General features: G+C 37.2%; 1 protein-coding gene across 6 annotated transcripts in view; it reads left to right on the top strand.

The window, feature by feature from the left end:
• The window catches only part of MFF (mitochondrial fission factor), a 29,691-nt gene that overhangs the window by 291 nt on the left and 10,882 nt on the right, over nucleotides 1-18,518 (top strand). For 2 of the 6 annotated variants that reach the window (XM_081328376.1, XM_081328375.1), the window contains exons 1-4: nucleotides 3,765-4,601; nucleotides 8,044-8,264; nucleotides 9,340-9,512; nucleotides 14,730-14,818. In XM_081328376.1, the coding sequence (XP_081184502.1) occupies nucleotides 4,564-4,601; nucleotides 8,044-8,264; nucleotides 9,340-9,512; nucleotides 14,730-14,818 (521 nt within the window). In that variant the 5' untranslated portion in view covers nucleotides 3,765-4,563. Of the gene's footprint in view, nucleotides 1-3,763; nucleotides 4,602-8,043; nucleotides 8,265-9,339; nucleotides 9,513-14,729; nucleotides 14,819-18,518 lie in introns of those variants that run through there. The other 4 variants (XM_081328373.1, XM_081328372.1, XM_081328374.1 and 1 more) reach the window with 4 other exon arrangements.

Below are 18,518 nucleotides of genomic sequence, written 5' to 3'. Positions count from 1 at the left end.
GTTGGATTGGGGCCTTCACTCCGAATTTGGCAGTGGGGCAAAACTGGGGAGTTGGTATAGGAATCCTTGTTGGGTTCCTTGCTGTGCTCAGATGTTCTCATGTACCGTTTTCGTATTCTGAGGCCTCCCCTCTCCCCCACAAAAGGCTCGGCCCCGAGGTCCTTTTGCTTCCTTGCTTCAACAGCTTTGCCCGGCTGTTGCTGCCCTCCCCCCCCCCTCACAGAGCGTAAGACTTGGCTATCTTCTGTCGCGTTAACGCCTTCTCTTCCTCCATTGATTTCGTCTGCTTCTCCCCCGCCCCCCCTTTTTTGCGGGTTTGCTGACACTTTATTTGTATCTCACGTAATATGTAACCCATTCTGGGCACCCCATTTAAAGAATTCGAGAAACTGGAGCAGGTTAAGAGATGAGGGGGGCTAAAAACGAACCCTAAGAGAGATTGAAGCCATTGGGAATGAAGCCTGAGGGGGACTTGATAACTCTTTTAAATTACTAAAAGCATGCAGGTGGGAGAAAAAGACCTGTTTTTTCTCATTCCAAACAACAAGTTTTAAGTTGAAGGAACCAGGAAGTCAGATTCTGGTTAGCGGAAACTTTCTAACAGTCCGAATAACAGTTTACTTAGTGGAACCAATTAACAAGAGAGGTGAAGGGTGTCATTTTAGGTATTCCAGAAATGGCAGGAGAGCCATCTGGCTGGGATGCTTTAATTGGATTCTTGCACTAAACAGAGGATTGTACTTAATGTCCTAAATGGCCTTTCCAGCTCTGTGATGCTATAATTCATTTACCCTCCTTAGTACTGCTTTGACTGTAACCTTTACATTTATAGGCAGAATGCAACTGAATGCTGGGTGCTGACCTGTGCCAAAGCTTCTACACAGCTGGGAAGTTCCTGAGTTATTAACTAGGGTGAAAAATAAGGACCTTAGATCAAATGGATTTACCATTCGATCATTAACTGCACAACAGTTTTGAGATACCTTACAGCAGGGGTGTCAAAATTGCCATGTCATGTGACATGTCACGACCTATCGTGACTTTTTCCCCATTGCTGGAGCTGGGGTGGGTACGGTTTCAGCATGACACATCCGGCCCATGGGCCACAGTTTGACACCCCTGCCTTAAGGATTAGCAAATTTATTGCTGAATAAATTTTTGTGAACCAACATGTTTCATCAGAAATATGGAATGTAGTTCTGGGAACCACTATAAAGACATGCAACAATTCATGGGGAGGTGGGCAGAAGGAAAGATGAGATACAGAATCATCTTAAATAGTGGTTTTCACTTAGATTCTATTCACACAACTGTTCAGACACACTCAGCCTATGGAGTTTTAAATATATCTTTACAGCACATTGAAAGGCAGACAGTCTAGTCAGTGGTTCAATTCTTGGTCAACAATAAATGATATTTGATATTAGCAATAGCAACACTTCAGCACAGGCAGATTGTCACGGCAGGAATCTTATGTGGTTATACAAAGCACAATTTTCTGTCATTCTCATTGCCCCTTTTGAAATAGTTGATTCTCCTAATGCACTGTTATGCTTCTGATACCAGTTTAGCAATAATTTGTAGCAGAATATTTCCTATTACTTCTACCTTATTTGTACTTAAATAAAATTGAGTGGTGGTTTTCTTTGTAAATATCTGATGGGGTATATCTGGTTATGGATATTTTGTGTTATTTTAGCATATCAATTGGTTTCTGTGTTTGCACAACGTTATAAGCCAGAAAGTTAGTGAAGCTTGGTTTTTTTTCTTGAGCAGCAGTAAACTGAGAATTTAACAACAACAAAACCCCTGAGAATTTGACAAAAACCATTAGTGACCCTTGGTTTATTATTATAAGAACCCTTGGTTTATTATTATAAGAACATACCTAGACTTATAATTTCATTTATTGGAGAAAGTAACACACCAAGACAGTGTTCATTTATAATGCTAAGCCAAGGTTTTTCAGAAGCTAGGGACTTGATTGACACAAATTTCTAAACCAGGATGCGTGGCTTTACATTTCAAGTTAAAGCAAGAACAAGAAAACATACTTCTATCTCATTTTAGATAGGAAACTAATCCTTTGGTAGCAAGTCCTTAATTGATTTAGTTGCCAAATTTCAATTCCACAAGAATCATTGAACCTTGATTTTTGACACATTCTCTTAAGTAAAGCTATTTGAAATTACTTGATTCAAAAACTATTGCCTTATGAGGCACCATTTTGCCCAGTTAAAGGTTATGGCAAGGAGAATTTTAGTAGTACAGATAGTCCTCGAGTTACAATGAAAAAAGTGACTTATGACCTTTTTTCACACTTATGACCGTTGCAGCATCCCCATGGTCACATCAAAATTCAGATGCTTGGCAACTGACTCATTTATGACAGTTGCAATGTCCCGGGGTCATGTAGTCACCTTTTGCTACCTTCTGACAATAAAAGTCAGTGGGGAAGCCAGATTCATTTTAGCAACTTGTGTTACTAACTTAAAAACTGTGGCAAGAAAGGTCATAAAAGGTCATAAAAACAACAACTGTCTCCCTTAGTTAAAGAAATTTGGGGCTCAATTGTGGCCATGTGTCAAGAATTACCTGTGCTCTGTTGCGAGTTTGGAAAAAGTACAGACACAAGTTAAATTATAAGATACCTATTTGGGCAATACCTAAACATACAATAGAAAATATAAATGTTGGATTTAAACACGATGTGACTACATATAAGGAAATTTTACGTTTTGAGAGGAATGTATGGCAATTAAAGTCATATAATATTTTAAAAGAAGAAAAGATTGTACAAACCTGGTTTCAGTATGGGCAATTACAGACTAGGTGGAAAGAGGACCAGAAAACTGGTTTTTCAATGATTGATGAAAATTTGGTAAAGCAAATTAGAGATCAAGGTCAAGCACATATAAAAAGGATATATCTTGCATTGATAAAAATTGATTCAGAGACGGAACTTGTTAAAGATTGTATGATAAAGTGGGCTCAGAATTTTCAAGAAGTTATTACAATGGATACTTGGGAAAAGATCTGGGTGAGAAATGTAAAATTTACACAGGCCCAAAACTTAAGAGAACTTTTATAAAATGTTTTATAGGTGGCACTTAGATCCTAAAAAATTAGCAAGTATGTATCCGAACTGCCAGCCCAAATGTTGGAGGTGTGGTTGTGAGGATGCAACGTATTTTCATATATGGTGGACTTGTAAAAGGGTTAAAGCTTTTTGGATTAAAATTTGGTGGAATATGCAAAAAATATTCAAGAAAAGGATAAAGTTTTGTCCGCAACTGTTTTTATTGGGTATTATCACAGATACTACTGTTGTGGACACTAAGCTGATGTTGAATTTAATTACGGCAGCGAGACTTTTAGTAGCGCAATATTGGAAGAAGGAAGAACTGCCGATTATAGAAGAATGGACTTTAAAAGTTTCCAATTTGGCAGAAATGGCAAAGATTTCAGCGTATTTGAAAGACCAATCGCAACAGAGATATATTGTGGAGTGGAGAAGATGGATTGATTATATCCAGAATAAATATGGGACTAAAAAGTTTCACTTAGCATTTGAATAAGTAGTGGATTTATATGATGTATAACTAGCTTGTAGTTATTTTATTAAGAGTTAAAGTGCGATAGAATTTAATATTTTATTGTTGTTTGCATATTTTAGATTATGTTTGTATTTTTATACCCTGTATTTAGCTCTGGGAAGTCTGGGAGGGGGGGAGGGGAGGGGAGAGTTGGGGAGGTTTGGGGAGAGGGGAGGGGGATGGGAGGGGTTTTGTATTTAAAAATGTACTGTAAAACTTTTCAATTAAAAAAAAAGAATTACCTGTATATAGATAGATAATTAACTAGGAATGATTAAGCTTGTTACAGTGATCTCAATCCAGATGATGTCACATATGCTTCATTTTAATGTGATCTGTATAAAGCGACATAATTTTATTGTAAAGGATGAAAAAAAATCAGACAGCCGACTCAGTATATATTTAATGTATTGTATATTCTCTTTATGGAATTTACCTATCCTACAGGCTTAAATAGTTATATTTTGCATCTTATCTTTGCAGTTGCTAGGATCAAAGCCTAGAAGAAGGGCAAGTACTATAGCTTTTAGTCATAATTAGAAACACTATTTTTTGTTAAATATGGATTAATTCTTTCACAGATTTAGGAGCTGAGTTCTTGCTGTTTAAATCTTCAATAGCTTTATTGTGAATTATAATTCCACTCTTCTAAAAATCAGAGTTGAGAATTTAAAAAAGAAGTGACATTTCTGAATCTTTGTAAACTTTTAAATATGTGGAAGCTATTTACCATATTCTTATGAAATTCATATTATAGAATACATAGATATCATTTAAAATGTCATTGTTAGTATTTTATTAGTAATATGCCTAATATTCTTTCTGTTCTTCTTCTTCCCCTTACAGCTCGAAAAGCAATTGTCATGCTGTCTTATGTAGAAAAGTTCTACTGTATAGTCATATTGTTCTGTAAAATAAACAGTGCTATAGTGTAGTAATATTAAAAACATTTCAAGCAAACGTCAGAATGAGCAAGCGAACAATCAGTGAAATTCATTTAGGAAGGTTAGTGAAAGTTGAAGAATTACACTTGTACTTATACTAGTGAGTAGTTGTAATATCTTTGTGTATTACAATGTGGCTGTTTTGCATAAATGTTCTTTGGCCAGATAGATTTCCTTCCTTTCAAATTAAAATACTCTTCATTTTTCTCTAGTCTTGAATGGCTCAAAGCTTGTGTTATTTTCTGTTTGTTGTATAACCTTTCACTGCCAAGCAGGACTAGGTCACTGATCAGCAATAATTTGGCTGTATTGATTTACTCATTTATTGCCCTTTTTATTAATATACTATATTTTCCAAAACACTCTTGTTTGTATGTAGACAAATACTGATTCTAATATTGAAATACTTTTCCAGATAATCTTTAAAATTTTAAAATCTGATTTCTATAAACATTTATGTATTTTACTTGTATCATTAGAGAAAAAAATAAGAATTCGTGGTTCAAATGAATCTGAAATTTATTTGGATCTTTTTAGAGTAAACATTTGTACTTCATTGCAATTATAAAGATAGCTTCCATGTACTATAGGTGTGCTTTAGAGGGAAGGTATCTTAAACTTTTAAGAAGTTGGCTATAATGCCAGTGTTTTGTTTTCATTTTCTTATAAGAACTTAAATTATATAAAGAAAATCTTGTAGCAAGTCATGCAGTAATTTTGTTGTTAAAATAATTATGTCATGTTTTCTTCTGGACAAACATAGTATATATCATTGTGTAGGTAGTTACAGTGTATATCAAGTTACTGGATAATGAACACATCAAATTTCATTTTGAATAGGACTAAAAATTGAAACAAAAACTCATTTGGATATTCAGTTATATTGTTATGATGGTTTTAATATTTAATCTTTGTATGCCATCAGTCACTGCTATAAGATGGATAGTTCTATAAATTATTTAAATAATTAGTTTGATTCTATAGAATTCTGGGCCTGAAGGATATATTCATAGTAGTGATTTTTTTTCTCTACAAGGAAATCTTTTGTGAGGGCATATTGGACATTTATAAAAGGCATTTTCTTTTGTTCTTCTGAAGATTTTGCTGCAGTTTCTTGAACCACAGAACAGTTATGCTCAAAGAAATACTGCAACTCAGCCTGAGCTGCGTCATATACACTAGTCCAGTGATGGCGAACCTTTTAGAGACCGAGTGCCCAAACTGCAACCCAAAACCCACTTATTTATCGCAAAGTGCCAACACAGCAATTTAATCTGAATACATGTTTTAGTTTAGAAAAAACAACTCATACATTAACATCTTTTGTCTTAAAAGAAAAACACAATAACAAAGCTTTCAATGATGCAAATAACTTTTTACTGAAAGGTAAAAGTTTGCATTTGGCATGATTTTGAACAATTAATGTGATTTTTGCTGTTGTATGCATGCTGATAACTTGTCTAACCTTGGCTTATACTTTGTAAGTTTGAAAGCAACACATGCAGCACTCAGGTCATCTGTTAGTCTGTTTCTGGTGTTAGATTTGATATAATTCAAAGCTGAAAATAGTGTGCTCGCTCCGGAGGCTTGTTTTGGTTAGGAAGGGGCTTGAGAAATGGCTTTTTTCTGCAAAAACCTAGCCAAAGAGCGAGGTGCGTGTGCCCACAGAGAGGGCTCCAAGTGCTCCTCTCTGGCACGTGTGCCATAGGTTCGCCACCACTTTGCTAGACTTTTGTAATATTAACAAGGCACCTTTGGCCACCCCATAAAATGTCTAATTTTATTCAAGGCTCTTCTGGTTCTAACCTAGCAGATTTCAGTGAGTTTATCCTGATCTGCTATCTTTCTGCAGTACCTTATTACAGCTGAATGTAGAGGAGACTGCTTTGAAGTGGTTTGCTCCTCTCTAGACAGCTATTTTGACTCCATAATAGTTCAGAAGCCTGTTTATTGCTATGTTGTTTTTCATCTTTATTGAAACTATTGAATAAAGTAATGAGGCAAAGACTGGAGTGGCTTAATCTGTGCTGTATGCAAATCACATACGGTAGTCCTTGACTTACAACCATAATTGAACCCAAAATTTTTGTTGCCAAGTAAGGCAGTTATTAAGTGAGTTTTGCCCTATGTTCCTTTTGCCATAAGTGTTAAGCGAATCACTGCAGTTAAATGAATCGTGTGGTCATTAAGCAAATCTGGCTTCCCCTATTGACTTGGCTTGTCAGAAGCCAGCGGGGAAGGTTAGTAATTGTGATAACATGACCTTAGGACAGTCCAAATGTCATAAATACATGCTAATTGCAAAGCACCCAAAGTTTGATTGCATGACCATGGGAATGCTGAAACAGTCATAAGTGTGAAAATAGGTCATAAGTCCCTTTTTTCAGTGCTATTGTAACTTTAAACAATCACTAAGCAAATGGTTGCAAGTCGAGGACTACTAGTACAGTTCTGTTTTTCCTTTTGAATTGGGGGAGGCTGATCCCTGGCTATGGTATTGGAGTGGATGGTGCCAACAAGTGAAGCTCAAGCCAGAGAACATAGAAGATTAATAATTCCACAGTTTGCATGAGAAGAATTCAATCTATTTAGTTACATTTTTCTCAAGTCCATAGCTTGAGAGTATTCCTGGGTCTTTCGTTGTCAATTAAGGCTAAAGTGAAATTTAATGTCTGCTTCCTTTTAACAATCATAGCTAATATTCCAATTAGAAACTGGCAATTTCCTTTTTAATTTTTCCAAGTTGTGTACATCGGGCTTTTTTAAAAGACTGCCTAGACACTAGAATACGACTGCCATCTGGTACCAGGCATATTATTACTTTTGATTAGTTTTGATACTCAATGAAAATGCCTGATTTTGAGATACAGATTCTATGTTGTAACACAAGTCTCCTTTCTTAAGTCATCCAGAGCAGCCTTTCTTCATAGGTCTTGGAAACCTTTTTCTTATAGTTTCCATTCTATTTTTTTGCATAGCCCCTACTTTTAATCCTTACCTTAGGTTGTTAATTTTTTCTAGGCCTTTTAACTATATATTTTTTTTGAAAATGTATTTAACTGTCTTAGGGTGCAATAGATTATGAATTGTGATATATCAATAGGTGAGACTATGTCAGTGCTTTTGCTACAATCTTTTTGTAGTTAGCGTGCTGAAAATTTGTGATGTTAGTATCTTAGTCATGTTTCTAAATTGATTGCTTTGTGTTGGCAATTTGCTCCTTAATATTTCATGCTACCCTTCTAAAAAAAGATGATGTGCATATTTTCCTATATAAAATTGGGATTCCAATGATTAATATAAATTTTTAGCAGCAATTTATATCCAGTATTAATCACACGGACTTGACTGTTTAATAAGTTAATAGGCTACAATAAATAAATCTTGTGATGTGAAGGAGTGTTTGAAAAAAATGCACTTGTTATGATATGCAATATAAATCATTCTACACTAAAAACATATTATTGTTGGTTTATAATTTGAATTGCTTCATCTCGTGTTAGGATGAGCACAGCAGCATTCCCATCTCCAGCTGCCGAAATGGCAGAAATGAATCGAATTCAATATGAAATTGAATATACCGAAGGGATCAACCAGAGAATGAGAGTTCCAGAAAAACTCAAGGTAGCACCACCCAATGCGGACCTTGAGCAAAGTTGTCCTGAAGGAGGGCTCCCAAATGCCAGCGTAACAATGCAGGTGCCAGAGCGGATTGTAGTGGCAGGTATGTTTAGCTTTAGATGAGGAGTTCTTAACCAAATTATTGTTGTGATGGATTTATTTTTATTTATTTATTTATTTTATTAAATTTATATACCGCCCTTTCCCAAAGGACTCAGGGCGGTTTACAGGGCATTTAAAACAACCAATACAAAAGTTAAAAACAAATTAAAAAAGATTAAATCATCCCTAGAATTAAAAACCCCAGTTAAAAATTCTTTTTCAGGGATTTCAATGAATTTCAATGGAAAAAGAATCACAACTCTTTTTTCAAATGTATTATATGTTTATTTTTTAATACTTTGGTCATTGTATTTGAGCATAACTGATTTATTTTGCAATTCAGGTATTGCTCAATTTATGACCACAATTGAGCCCAAAATTTATGTTGCTAAGCGATACATTTGTTAAGTGAGTTTTGCCCTTTTTATGACCTTTCTTTCTTGTTAAGTGAATCATGGCAGTTGTTAAGTTAGTTACACGTTTGTTAAGTGAACCTGGCTTCCCCATTGACTTTGTTTGTCAGAAGGATGCAAAAGGTGATCACATGGTCCCAGGACACTGCAACTGTCATAAATGTGAGCCAGTTGCCAACTGTCTGATTGTAAGTTTGACAAATGGTTATAAGTTACTTTTTTCAGTGATGTTGTAATTTTGAACCGTCACTAACTGAACTGTTATAAGTCGATGACTACCTGTCTATGTCTTTTATGCATTTAAATACATTTGTCCTAAAAGGGGTTTCTAGAGTTCACCAATCTTTCCTGGCAAACCATGACACAAATTAGTTAAGAACTCCTCCTTTCTTTCCTCAGCTCTGTATCTACCTACTGTACGTTGTACATGTATGTATTGTGTGTAGTGTATAATATTGAAAAATGGTATCTGTAGACCAATATGTAATGATTCCAAAAACACTGGCTACAATCACTAGATAATCTTATGCTTTGGATCACACAGTAAATTTATATTTATATTTGAAGTTAAACATAAAGCACCGTGCTTCTGCAGTGAATGTGTTTCACAATGTATTATTGTTTCACAAGGTATTATTGACTTTAAAATTAACTCTTTTGTAGGTAATAGCGAAGACATTCCACTTTCTAGGCCTCCAGATCTAGATCTTCTACAGTCAACTCCATTCAAATCCCTGTCATTGAAAACACCTCCCCGGGTTATTTCACTTAGTGATCGTCCACTAGATTTTCTGGACCTAGAAAGACCTCCTCCTCAAACTCCTCAGAATGAAGAGGCTAGTATACTTTTTTCCCCCTTGCTAATATCACATTTGATTTTAATGTTTTATTAAAGCCAAAAACAAAACATTGAAAAATGTTCTGCATGGTAATGCTGTTCAGAATGCAGAGAGTTCTTCAATTACAATGACAATTGGACCGGAATTTCTGTCACTAACTGATGCAGTCATAAAGTGCAATGTCACACAACTGCATTGCTTAGCAATCCCTGTAATCCTGTTGCAGTTGTTAAGTGAGGATTGTAAGTCATTTGCAATTTCCTACCAACTTCCAACAACCATAGTCAGTGGGGAAGTCCACAAGAAGTTGCAAGTCCCAGCAGCTTCGCAAGCAGACTGATAGGCAGGTAAGTGACTGCTGCTGGTAGGAAAGGGTGCACAAGGTAGTACAAGTAATGGGGGAAGCAAGGCACCAGCATGGTGGAGCTTGAAATGGATGCTGCTGGATGGGTGAAGTGCCAGTGGCTGAGGAGGCTGTGCAGGTGGCTGGCATGGTGCAGGCTCAGGAGATTGGGGGGGGGGGATGTACAAGTGGGGGAGACTTCCATGAACAACTTGCAACTTTCACTGCCGGCTTCTCTGTTGACTTTATTTGAGGGAAGACAGCAGGAAAGGTCACAGTTCATGCTTATGTGACATCGAATGGTACAAACTTCATAAGAGAGTTTCCTCCTTTAAATGCCTGGGAGTCTACCTCTGTGAAGATCTTACCTGGAAAGTTAATACAACCCAGGGGGCCAGAAAGGCCCAACAGAGACTCCACTTCCTCTGGGTCTTGCAGAAGAACAGGGAAGAACAACAGCTAATGATCTTCTTTTACCGGTCTACTATAGAGAGCGTCCTCTCGCATTTTATTGTGGTTTGGTATGCTGGCCTGACAGCCGCGGATAGGAAAGTATTACACAGGGTGGTGAGCACAGCACAAGACATTGTGGGCTGCCCCTGACACCACTGGATGACATTGCCAGGGCTCGCTGCCTTGGAAGAGTGAGGAAAATTCTCAGGGACAACTCATGCCCTGGTCGGTATCTCTTTACTCTCCTACCATCAGGTAGGAGATACAGGAGTGTAGCCAGCCGTACCAAGAGGCTGAAGAACAGCTTTTATCCATGGGCTGTTAGGCTCTTGAACGGGAAATAATGTTATAATTTTATGTATGACTGACTTGCAAGGCCAGTGTGTTGTGCAATTAGCTCACATGGTGTAACAAGATGGTGGGTTTGTTGTCACTGTGAGTTGTGGGGGGGGCACGAAGGGAGGCTCAGCCAATCTCAATATATACATGTTTGTACTTTGACAATAAAGGTTCATTCAAGTGTGAACCAGTTGCAAACACCCAGATCATGATCACGTGACTATGAGGATGATTGGAAATTCGAGGACCAATCATAACCACCATTCATTCAGCATTGTCATAACTTTAAATAATCATTGAATAAGTGGTCATTACCTGAGGACTACCTACGATATAAAATCTTTTCAGTATGACTTAAATAAGACGAGATATACCAGAGTATCACTTTTTATAAAATAAACTGATTATTTTTTTCATTCCACCAATATCCCTTCTGTAACACTGTATATTAATAAAATTTATTTTGTTTAAAATAATACAAACTATCAGAGCAGGAAGGGCCCTTGGAGGTCTTCTAGTCCAGCAGGAGACCTTATATGAGTCTAGATCAGGGATAGGCAACCTTGGCTGTTTTATGACTCGTGGACTTCAACTCCCAGAGTTGGCTGGCTCAGGACCGGTCTGGACTCTGACTGGGCAGTCTGATGTGGAGGAATCGGACGGTCTTGAGCATGTTATCTGGACTGAGTTCGACCCTGTTTCCCCTGATGATGTGGACAGGATCATGGGGAGGCTGAGCACCACCACCTGTTTGTTGGATCCGTGCCCCTCCTGGCTAGCTTATGCAGCCCGGGAGGAGACACGAGGCTGGTTCCATGCAGTAATAACTGCTTCTTTGAAGGAGGGTGTCTTCCCTGCCGCCTTGAAGGAGGCGGTGGTGAGACCCCTCCTCAAGAAGCCTGCCTTGGACCCGGCTGTTTTAAATAACTATCGTCCAGTCTCCAACCTTCGCTTTTTGGCGAAGTTTGTTGAGAGTGTGGTGGCGCATCAGCTTCCTCTGTTCCTGGAGGAAACTGATTATCTGGACCCGTACCAATCGGGTTTCAGGCCCGGATACAGCACGGAGACGGCATTGGTCGCGCTGGTGAATGATCTCTGGAGGGCCAGGGACAGGGGTTGCTCCTCTGTCCTGGTCCTATTAGATCTCTCAGCGGCTTTTGATACCATCGACCATGGTATCCTACTGCGGCGTCTCGGGGTTGGGAGTGGGAGGCACCGTTTTACGGTGGTTCTCCTATCTCCTGGGCCGCTCGCAGTCGGTGTTGACAGGAGGGCAGAGATCCGCCCCGAGGCCTCTCATTTGTGGAGTTCCTCAGGGGTCGGTTCTCTCGCCCCTCCTGTTCAACATCTATATGAAGCCGCTGGGTGAGATCATTCGTGGTTTCGGGGTAGGGTATCATCAGTACGCTGATGATACCCAACTTTTTCTTTCCACCCCGACCAACCCAGTGATGCCCTCGCCGTGATGTCCCGGTGCCTGGAGGCGGTCCAGGTCTGGATGGGGAGAAACAGGCTTCGTCTCAATCCCGCCAAGACTGAGTGGCTGTGCATATTGGCATCTCGGGTCAACCAGACTATTCCATCTCTAACGATGGGGGGTGAGGTGTTACCCCCCGTTGATAGGGCTCGCAACTTGGGCATCCTCCTGGATTCACGACTCAATTTTGAAGATCATATAGGAGCCGTGACCAGGGGGGCTTTTGCCCAGGTTCGCCTGGTGCGCCAGTTGCGACCCTATCTGGACCGAGATGCCCTACGCACAGTCACTCATGCGCTCGTGACCTCCCATTTGGACTACTGCAACGCTCTCTACATGGGGCTGCCCTTGAGGACCACTCGGAGGCTTCAGCTGGTGCGCGAGTTGTGATGGGGGTCTCCCGATACTCCCATGTAACACCTCTGCTCCGCGAGCTGCATTGGCTTCCGGTTGCCCTCCGGGTGAAATTCAAGGTGCTGGTGATGACCTATAAAGCCCTACATGGCTTGGGTCCGGGATATCTGAGGGAACACCTGCTGCCGGCATCAAGTTCCCTTCGTCCAGTGCGCTCCCACAGGGAGGGTCTTCTCAGGGTGCCGCTGGTAAGAGATTGCCGGCGGACGACACCCAGGGATAGGGCCTTCTCAGTGGGGGCGCCTGCCCTCTGGAACCAGCTGCCAGTGGAGCTGAGGACTGCCCCCGACCTCCATTCATTCCGCCGGGACCTGAAGACCTGGCTCTTCGAGCTCTCTGGCCCGGGCTGAGGATTAATTTTATTTTAATTGGGGGTTTTACTTACACAGGGATAAATTTAATTTTTTTTAAACTTGGTTTTTTTAACTTTTGTATTTTGGTTTTTAATTACCCTGTAAACCGCCCTGAGTCCTCTGGGAAAGGGCGGTATATAAATGTAATAAAATAAAATAAAATAAATAAAAAAACCAAGATTGCCTGCCCCTGGACTCTAGACTATCCAATCTCTTCTTAAAGAACTGTTGAGATTAAGACGCTGAAAGAAAATGTATGACTTTTTGAATATTCTTTTGGTATATCTTTGTTAACAGAAACATAGACTTCTAAGTTACAGAAGTCACAAATAATTTGTCATTTTAATAACTCTTTAGTTAATACACTAGTTTCTACAGAGTAGATTGCTAGTACTGAAAATATACCATGCACCTTATTTCAAAGATTATATTAGTTTTTGCAAAGTGATGTGGAAGGATGAGGTTTGAAATGCAGCAGGTTACTCTGAGACTCTCCTGGCGAGAGCTATGCCATCAGTTATACTCTTTACAACTACTCTCCATCTCTTTATTTCCATATGCCATAGTTTAATGCTCTAAAGTAGACTTGAAATCCTTTTTTTAAATTAAACTTTATATAGTGGTAATAATATATAATCAGGGACATAGGGCACTAATTCACTATTGCTAAGGTGATGTGATGGAATGTAGTGCGGATGGATACCCAGGAGTGGAGGGAGGTGCACTCCAGAGGGAGAAGGGGCAGCCCCCCCCATATCAGGTATGAGAGAAAGGGTGAAGACAGTCCCTCCCTAACAGGTCACCAAGTATATTGTAGGTGCAGTTAATAGAGTCTTTAGTCTGGCAAGATTTGGTCTATAGGTATGAAACAATTCAGCTTGGAAGAATTACCAGGTATCATTCTTGGTTTTGGGCCTGACAGGAATATCATCTAAATCTCCAGCTTTACTGGATTCACAATAAATTACAGTTATCTGACATTGCCCATAACTCAGGGTTTAAATGCTTATGCATGAATGACAGACATTCAGTTTCTAAGTATAGAGCTGATAACTGACAGATAAAACTTTTTATCTGCCCATAATTTATTTAATGATGTATCTTGATATCCATCTACAAAAACAGTCTGGAGAAATGCTATTGGCTATATACTATTATAGGAGTTTAGAAGAAAACAAGCTGAGTACCAGATTGAGGCATATTGGGTCTGAAAGTGGATACTACATGAACTAGTGGAATTTTATTTTTTGTTACAGGGTATAAGAATCTTGAAATGTGATGAAGATTCTCCCCCCCCCTTTTTTTTATCAAAGAGAATCAGGACGGGGTAATCTTGAATCTTTTTTCCCCATCTCTTCCTAAGCTGATGTTCTATAATGGTCACTGGATTTCTTTTTCAGTGCTATCTCCATATTCCTCAGCATTGGGAATCCTGATTTATATGAAATGCTACATCAGATTTCCTGGTTACTTTAGCTGCTTCAGGTGACAAGAGCAATCAAGCAAGAACAATCAGGCAGTGTGCACTAGAACATTTATTCACTTCCAATAAGCTGAACTTTCTCTGAATTCTTACTATTATATATAAATCTACACAATTGTATATGAATGTTTTAGAGTTATTTGTGAATTACACATTCTCAAAATCATGGTTGCTAAAATATAGGGGATCATTGTATGAAATATAGATTTTACATTCTAATAGAATATCCAGTATTTAAAAAGCTTGCATTAGTCAAAATCAGTTGTCTACTAGATTAACCCAGTTATTAATGCTATTGATACAGTAAAGTACTACTTTTTTATTTGTTCTTTTTCTCTTTTTTTTCTGGCAGATTCGGTCAGTAGGAAGGCTGAAAAGAGAACGTTCCATGAGTGAAAATGCAACTCGTCAGAATGGCCAGTTGATGAGAAATGAAGCAGTGTGAGTAGAAAAGGATTATGAATATATGTAAATGAGACTTGATCTGTGTTTTTCTTAGTTCTTGATTAAGAAATGCTTTCAAGCGTTCATTTGATCTGTTTACAACCCTTTGTTATTAGCCTTGAGGCTCAAAATTGATCTTGCCTGTTTGTAAATAATGCAGTGAAAAAGTTAAAGAGCTACAGCTGCTATTTTTAATTCTTTGGATTTCTTTGCTCTCATTTTTTAATGTACAAGGAATGACAGTAGGTAGTTGCATTCATATTTTTGCTTCATTACAATAAATTAGGATAACGTAAGCACTCAGCAGTCTCTTCATTGCATTAGGATAATGCAGCGAGATGGGTGGCAAACTAATTTAATAACTATATTTATTTGTTTGTTTGTTTGTTTATTTATTTATTTATTTATTTATTTACAACCTTAATCTTTAAAGCATACTTAAATCATGGGTAGCTTCCTGGTGTCCAGCACATTCTTTGTTTTATTTTCAGATATTCTAATTACATAAAAAGGAGAGCTAGGATGCTGTACCTTTAATCCCATTTCCTCCAAAGGATGTCTATATGGCTCACAAATTCATTTTTAGAAAATAAAAAGTGGATATTGATAGCCCGCTGGCTTATTGGGAAGCAAGCACTTTCTCAATAAAGACAAAAAAAGTATTAGGAAGTTATCGAAGTCCAGAGGGAGATGTTTGGCAGCAGCCATGCCTGTTTGTTTTTGTAATATTTTCTGTTTGTTTTCTGACTGGCTGTGATCATCATGACAGCCATTTTATAAATATGTAAGCCATCCTACCATGGCAGCCATTTTAAGAATATGCCCCCAATATGCTGTTAATGTTACATGTGTTCCCTGAATAATTTCATAAAGGTTTTCCGTCTTGTTTCTTTCACCTGCAATTGGAGAAAAGCTGGAAGAAGGAAGCTAGATGAAGCAACTAACTGGTTTCCTCCCTGTGAGACATATTTAAAGTTGTTATTCAAAGGACAAACAATCCAGAGATATAAATAAACTAAGATGTATTAGATAACAACTATTCTGAAACTCTGTCCAGTCAAAACCAATTTTAAAGATAAAGAAACATAAAATAACAATGCAGAAATCTTGAGGTTGCCTGCCAGCTGTTAGCATTTGAACTGAGCAGCTATATCAGTCATCTGATGACATTGTGGAAAGGTACATTATATTGCATTGTAAGGATTGGACATTATTTCTAAATTTGTCTTTATCATCTCATTTGCATTTGCTAGTTGTATTTTTTCTATTGGTGTCACTTTTTTGCAAGAAAATGATTAATAACTATCAATTTTCTAAATACATCTGTGATAATTACAAGGAGTTCTTCCTATACCTTCTCTTCTTCACATGGCCTCTTATTATTTCAGTTAGATATTTCACACAGGTTACGTTCAAAGGCTTTAAGATATATTGATGTTTTAATCTTCAGTTTAGATATATAAACTGTTACCTTTATTGTCCTAATTTATTATCCAGCATTTTTACAAAAACCCATGCTTTTCCTCTTTTAGAAATGCTTATATATATTTGTAGGTGGAACTGTTCTGTGCTATAGTAAATTAACTATATGGGAATCTAGCATGTTAGAAGAATTTAGTTCCATTTTTTGTCTACATAAATAAAATATTATTTTATATGTCATCACCATTTCATATGTCCCATAGTGGTGTGTTTAAGTGCCTACCTTGATCATCTTTTGACATACAGTGATGCTTAAATGCTCCCTCAAACTACCGTAATAATAACTAGATGCAAGAAGTGATGATCAACCATGATGCCTTTTCTGTTTAATTAATTTAAAGAGAACACTTTCCAATAATCAGAACTGTTATTCATGATAGCAATATATTGAGACTGACTGGGAAATAAAAATATCCCAGTACCACTCATCTTTTATAGCTAAAAATGAAATACAAGTATGTTTACTAACAATTGATTATTCACTGTTTACTGCATTATGTCAACATTAGTTTTGCTATGTTATCTGAAATGAAGCTTATTGGATTGTATTGCAGTATGTAGCACTTTTAAATATGTACATACCACACATGTATGTACATGGTGTGCATTTGTGTTTGTATATAATAAAATCAGATATGAACATAATTCATCTTATGGATAAATTCTAGAACTCTGGAATTTTTTTTTATCCCCAATAAATATATATCCTGATTGGGAAAATTTCATCATAAATAGTATCTAGCTGGAATGGAAGAGAGATACTGTTTATATTTTCCTTTCCACAAATAAGATGTATCTATTCAAGCTTCAGGGTTGTTATTATACTTTATTCCATCTTTTTATACATAATTCAAGATGGTGACTTGAGGGCAACTTCTCTCACGTGCCTAATATAGATCAGTTTAGAAAAATGCAATGTGTGTAATTTGAATCATATATTTGATTCATTAGTCTTTGGATCTTGCTGGTTTTGAATAAGGCCATTCACTTTATATTTTATGGCCATAGATTCTTTGCAAATATTACATAAATTCAAGGATTTAGCAAATATGTAGAGTGCGTAGAATCAGATTTATTTATTCAGTATGTACAGTATCTACATGTAAAGAAGTTTTCTGATGCAAAATTGTCAGCAAATTATGCAACCCTGTGGGCTTTGTACAATCATTTAGAGATCTTGGCTACATTAAACTAATGATAAATAAAAATGCAAGCTTTATCATTAATATAACTGGAATGGAAAAGATAAACACAGAATAGTTTTGTGCAGCAAGGCCAGTCTTGGTTTGCATATTAATAACATTATTTTGGGGAACTTCAAGCTGAAAAGCATTATATACATGCTCATATATTTAATTTTCACAATTATGAGATTTTGATATCAGTTATGCTAATATTAATATGGTCTATTTTTTGTAAGTGCCTCTATGTAAATGATTCCTAAGTCAATCCATATGTATATGTTCCTTACAGCATATGTCATCCAAAACCTAGGGAAGGGTATTAACTCATAGCTGATCATTGCTGTGCTTATATTGGGTTCAACATTCACTTTCCACAAAGACAAACAAGCTGGGGAAAAATCTCAAATTCTTGATAGCCACTGCTACTGAGCTAAGTGAACCAATTGCTTGGTTTAACATAAATTCATTTGTTTTGTTTTCACATATGCTTTTGATACAAATTTTAATGTCAGACTTCTGAGGTTTCAAACACTTTTGACAGTTATCAACCTTGCAGAGACTCATGGGAAAATATTTGTGATAAAGCAATAATTTAGATGTTTTAAAATGTGTAAACTCATTTACTAACAGCTACAAGTGAGGCCAAATTTAAAACAATTTTTAATTTATAACAGGTCACTATACTGAGAATTTTAAGGAGTTATTGTCCCTCCATCTAATTCTATTGTCAAGAGCTTTATTTATTTTTAGTTAGGTTTTAGTTATTAAAAAAATATCAGGTGGAAAGCAGGAAATATACGAACAAACCAATTTGAAAGAAAGAAAGATCTAATTTGCTAAAAAAAATATTGGGGACTCCAGTGTAATTTAGACCTCAAAACAAGCAGATCAATAGTCTGATATTAAAAAGACCTTAAGATTATAATACATTCTAAGAATTCATAAAATTTAATTGATTAAAAAATATTTTAAATGGATAAGTTAGCTTGTGTGTCACCAGAAAAGGAATATATAAATATTACAATTACTTG

This window comes from Vipera berus (genome assembly GCF_964194415.1).
Source record: "Vipera berus genome assembly, chromosome: 5".
In the NCBI taxonomy this organism is placed as follows: domain Eukaryota; kingdom Metazoa; phylum Chordata; class Lepidosauria; order Squamata; family Viperidae; genus Vipera; species Vipera berus.
Note: the sequence above shows the minus strand (reverse complement) of the source record. Positions and strands in the feature narration are given on the sequence as shown.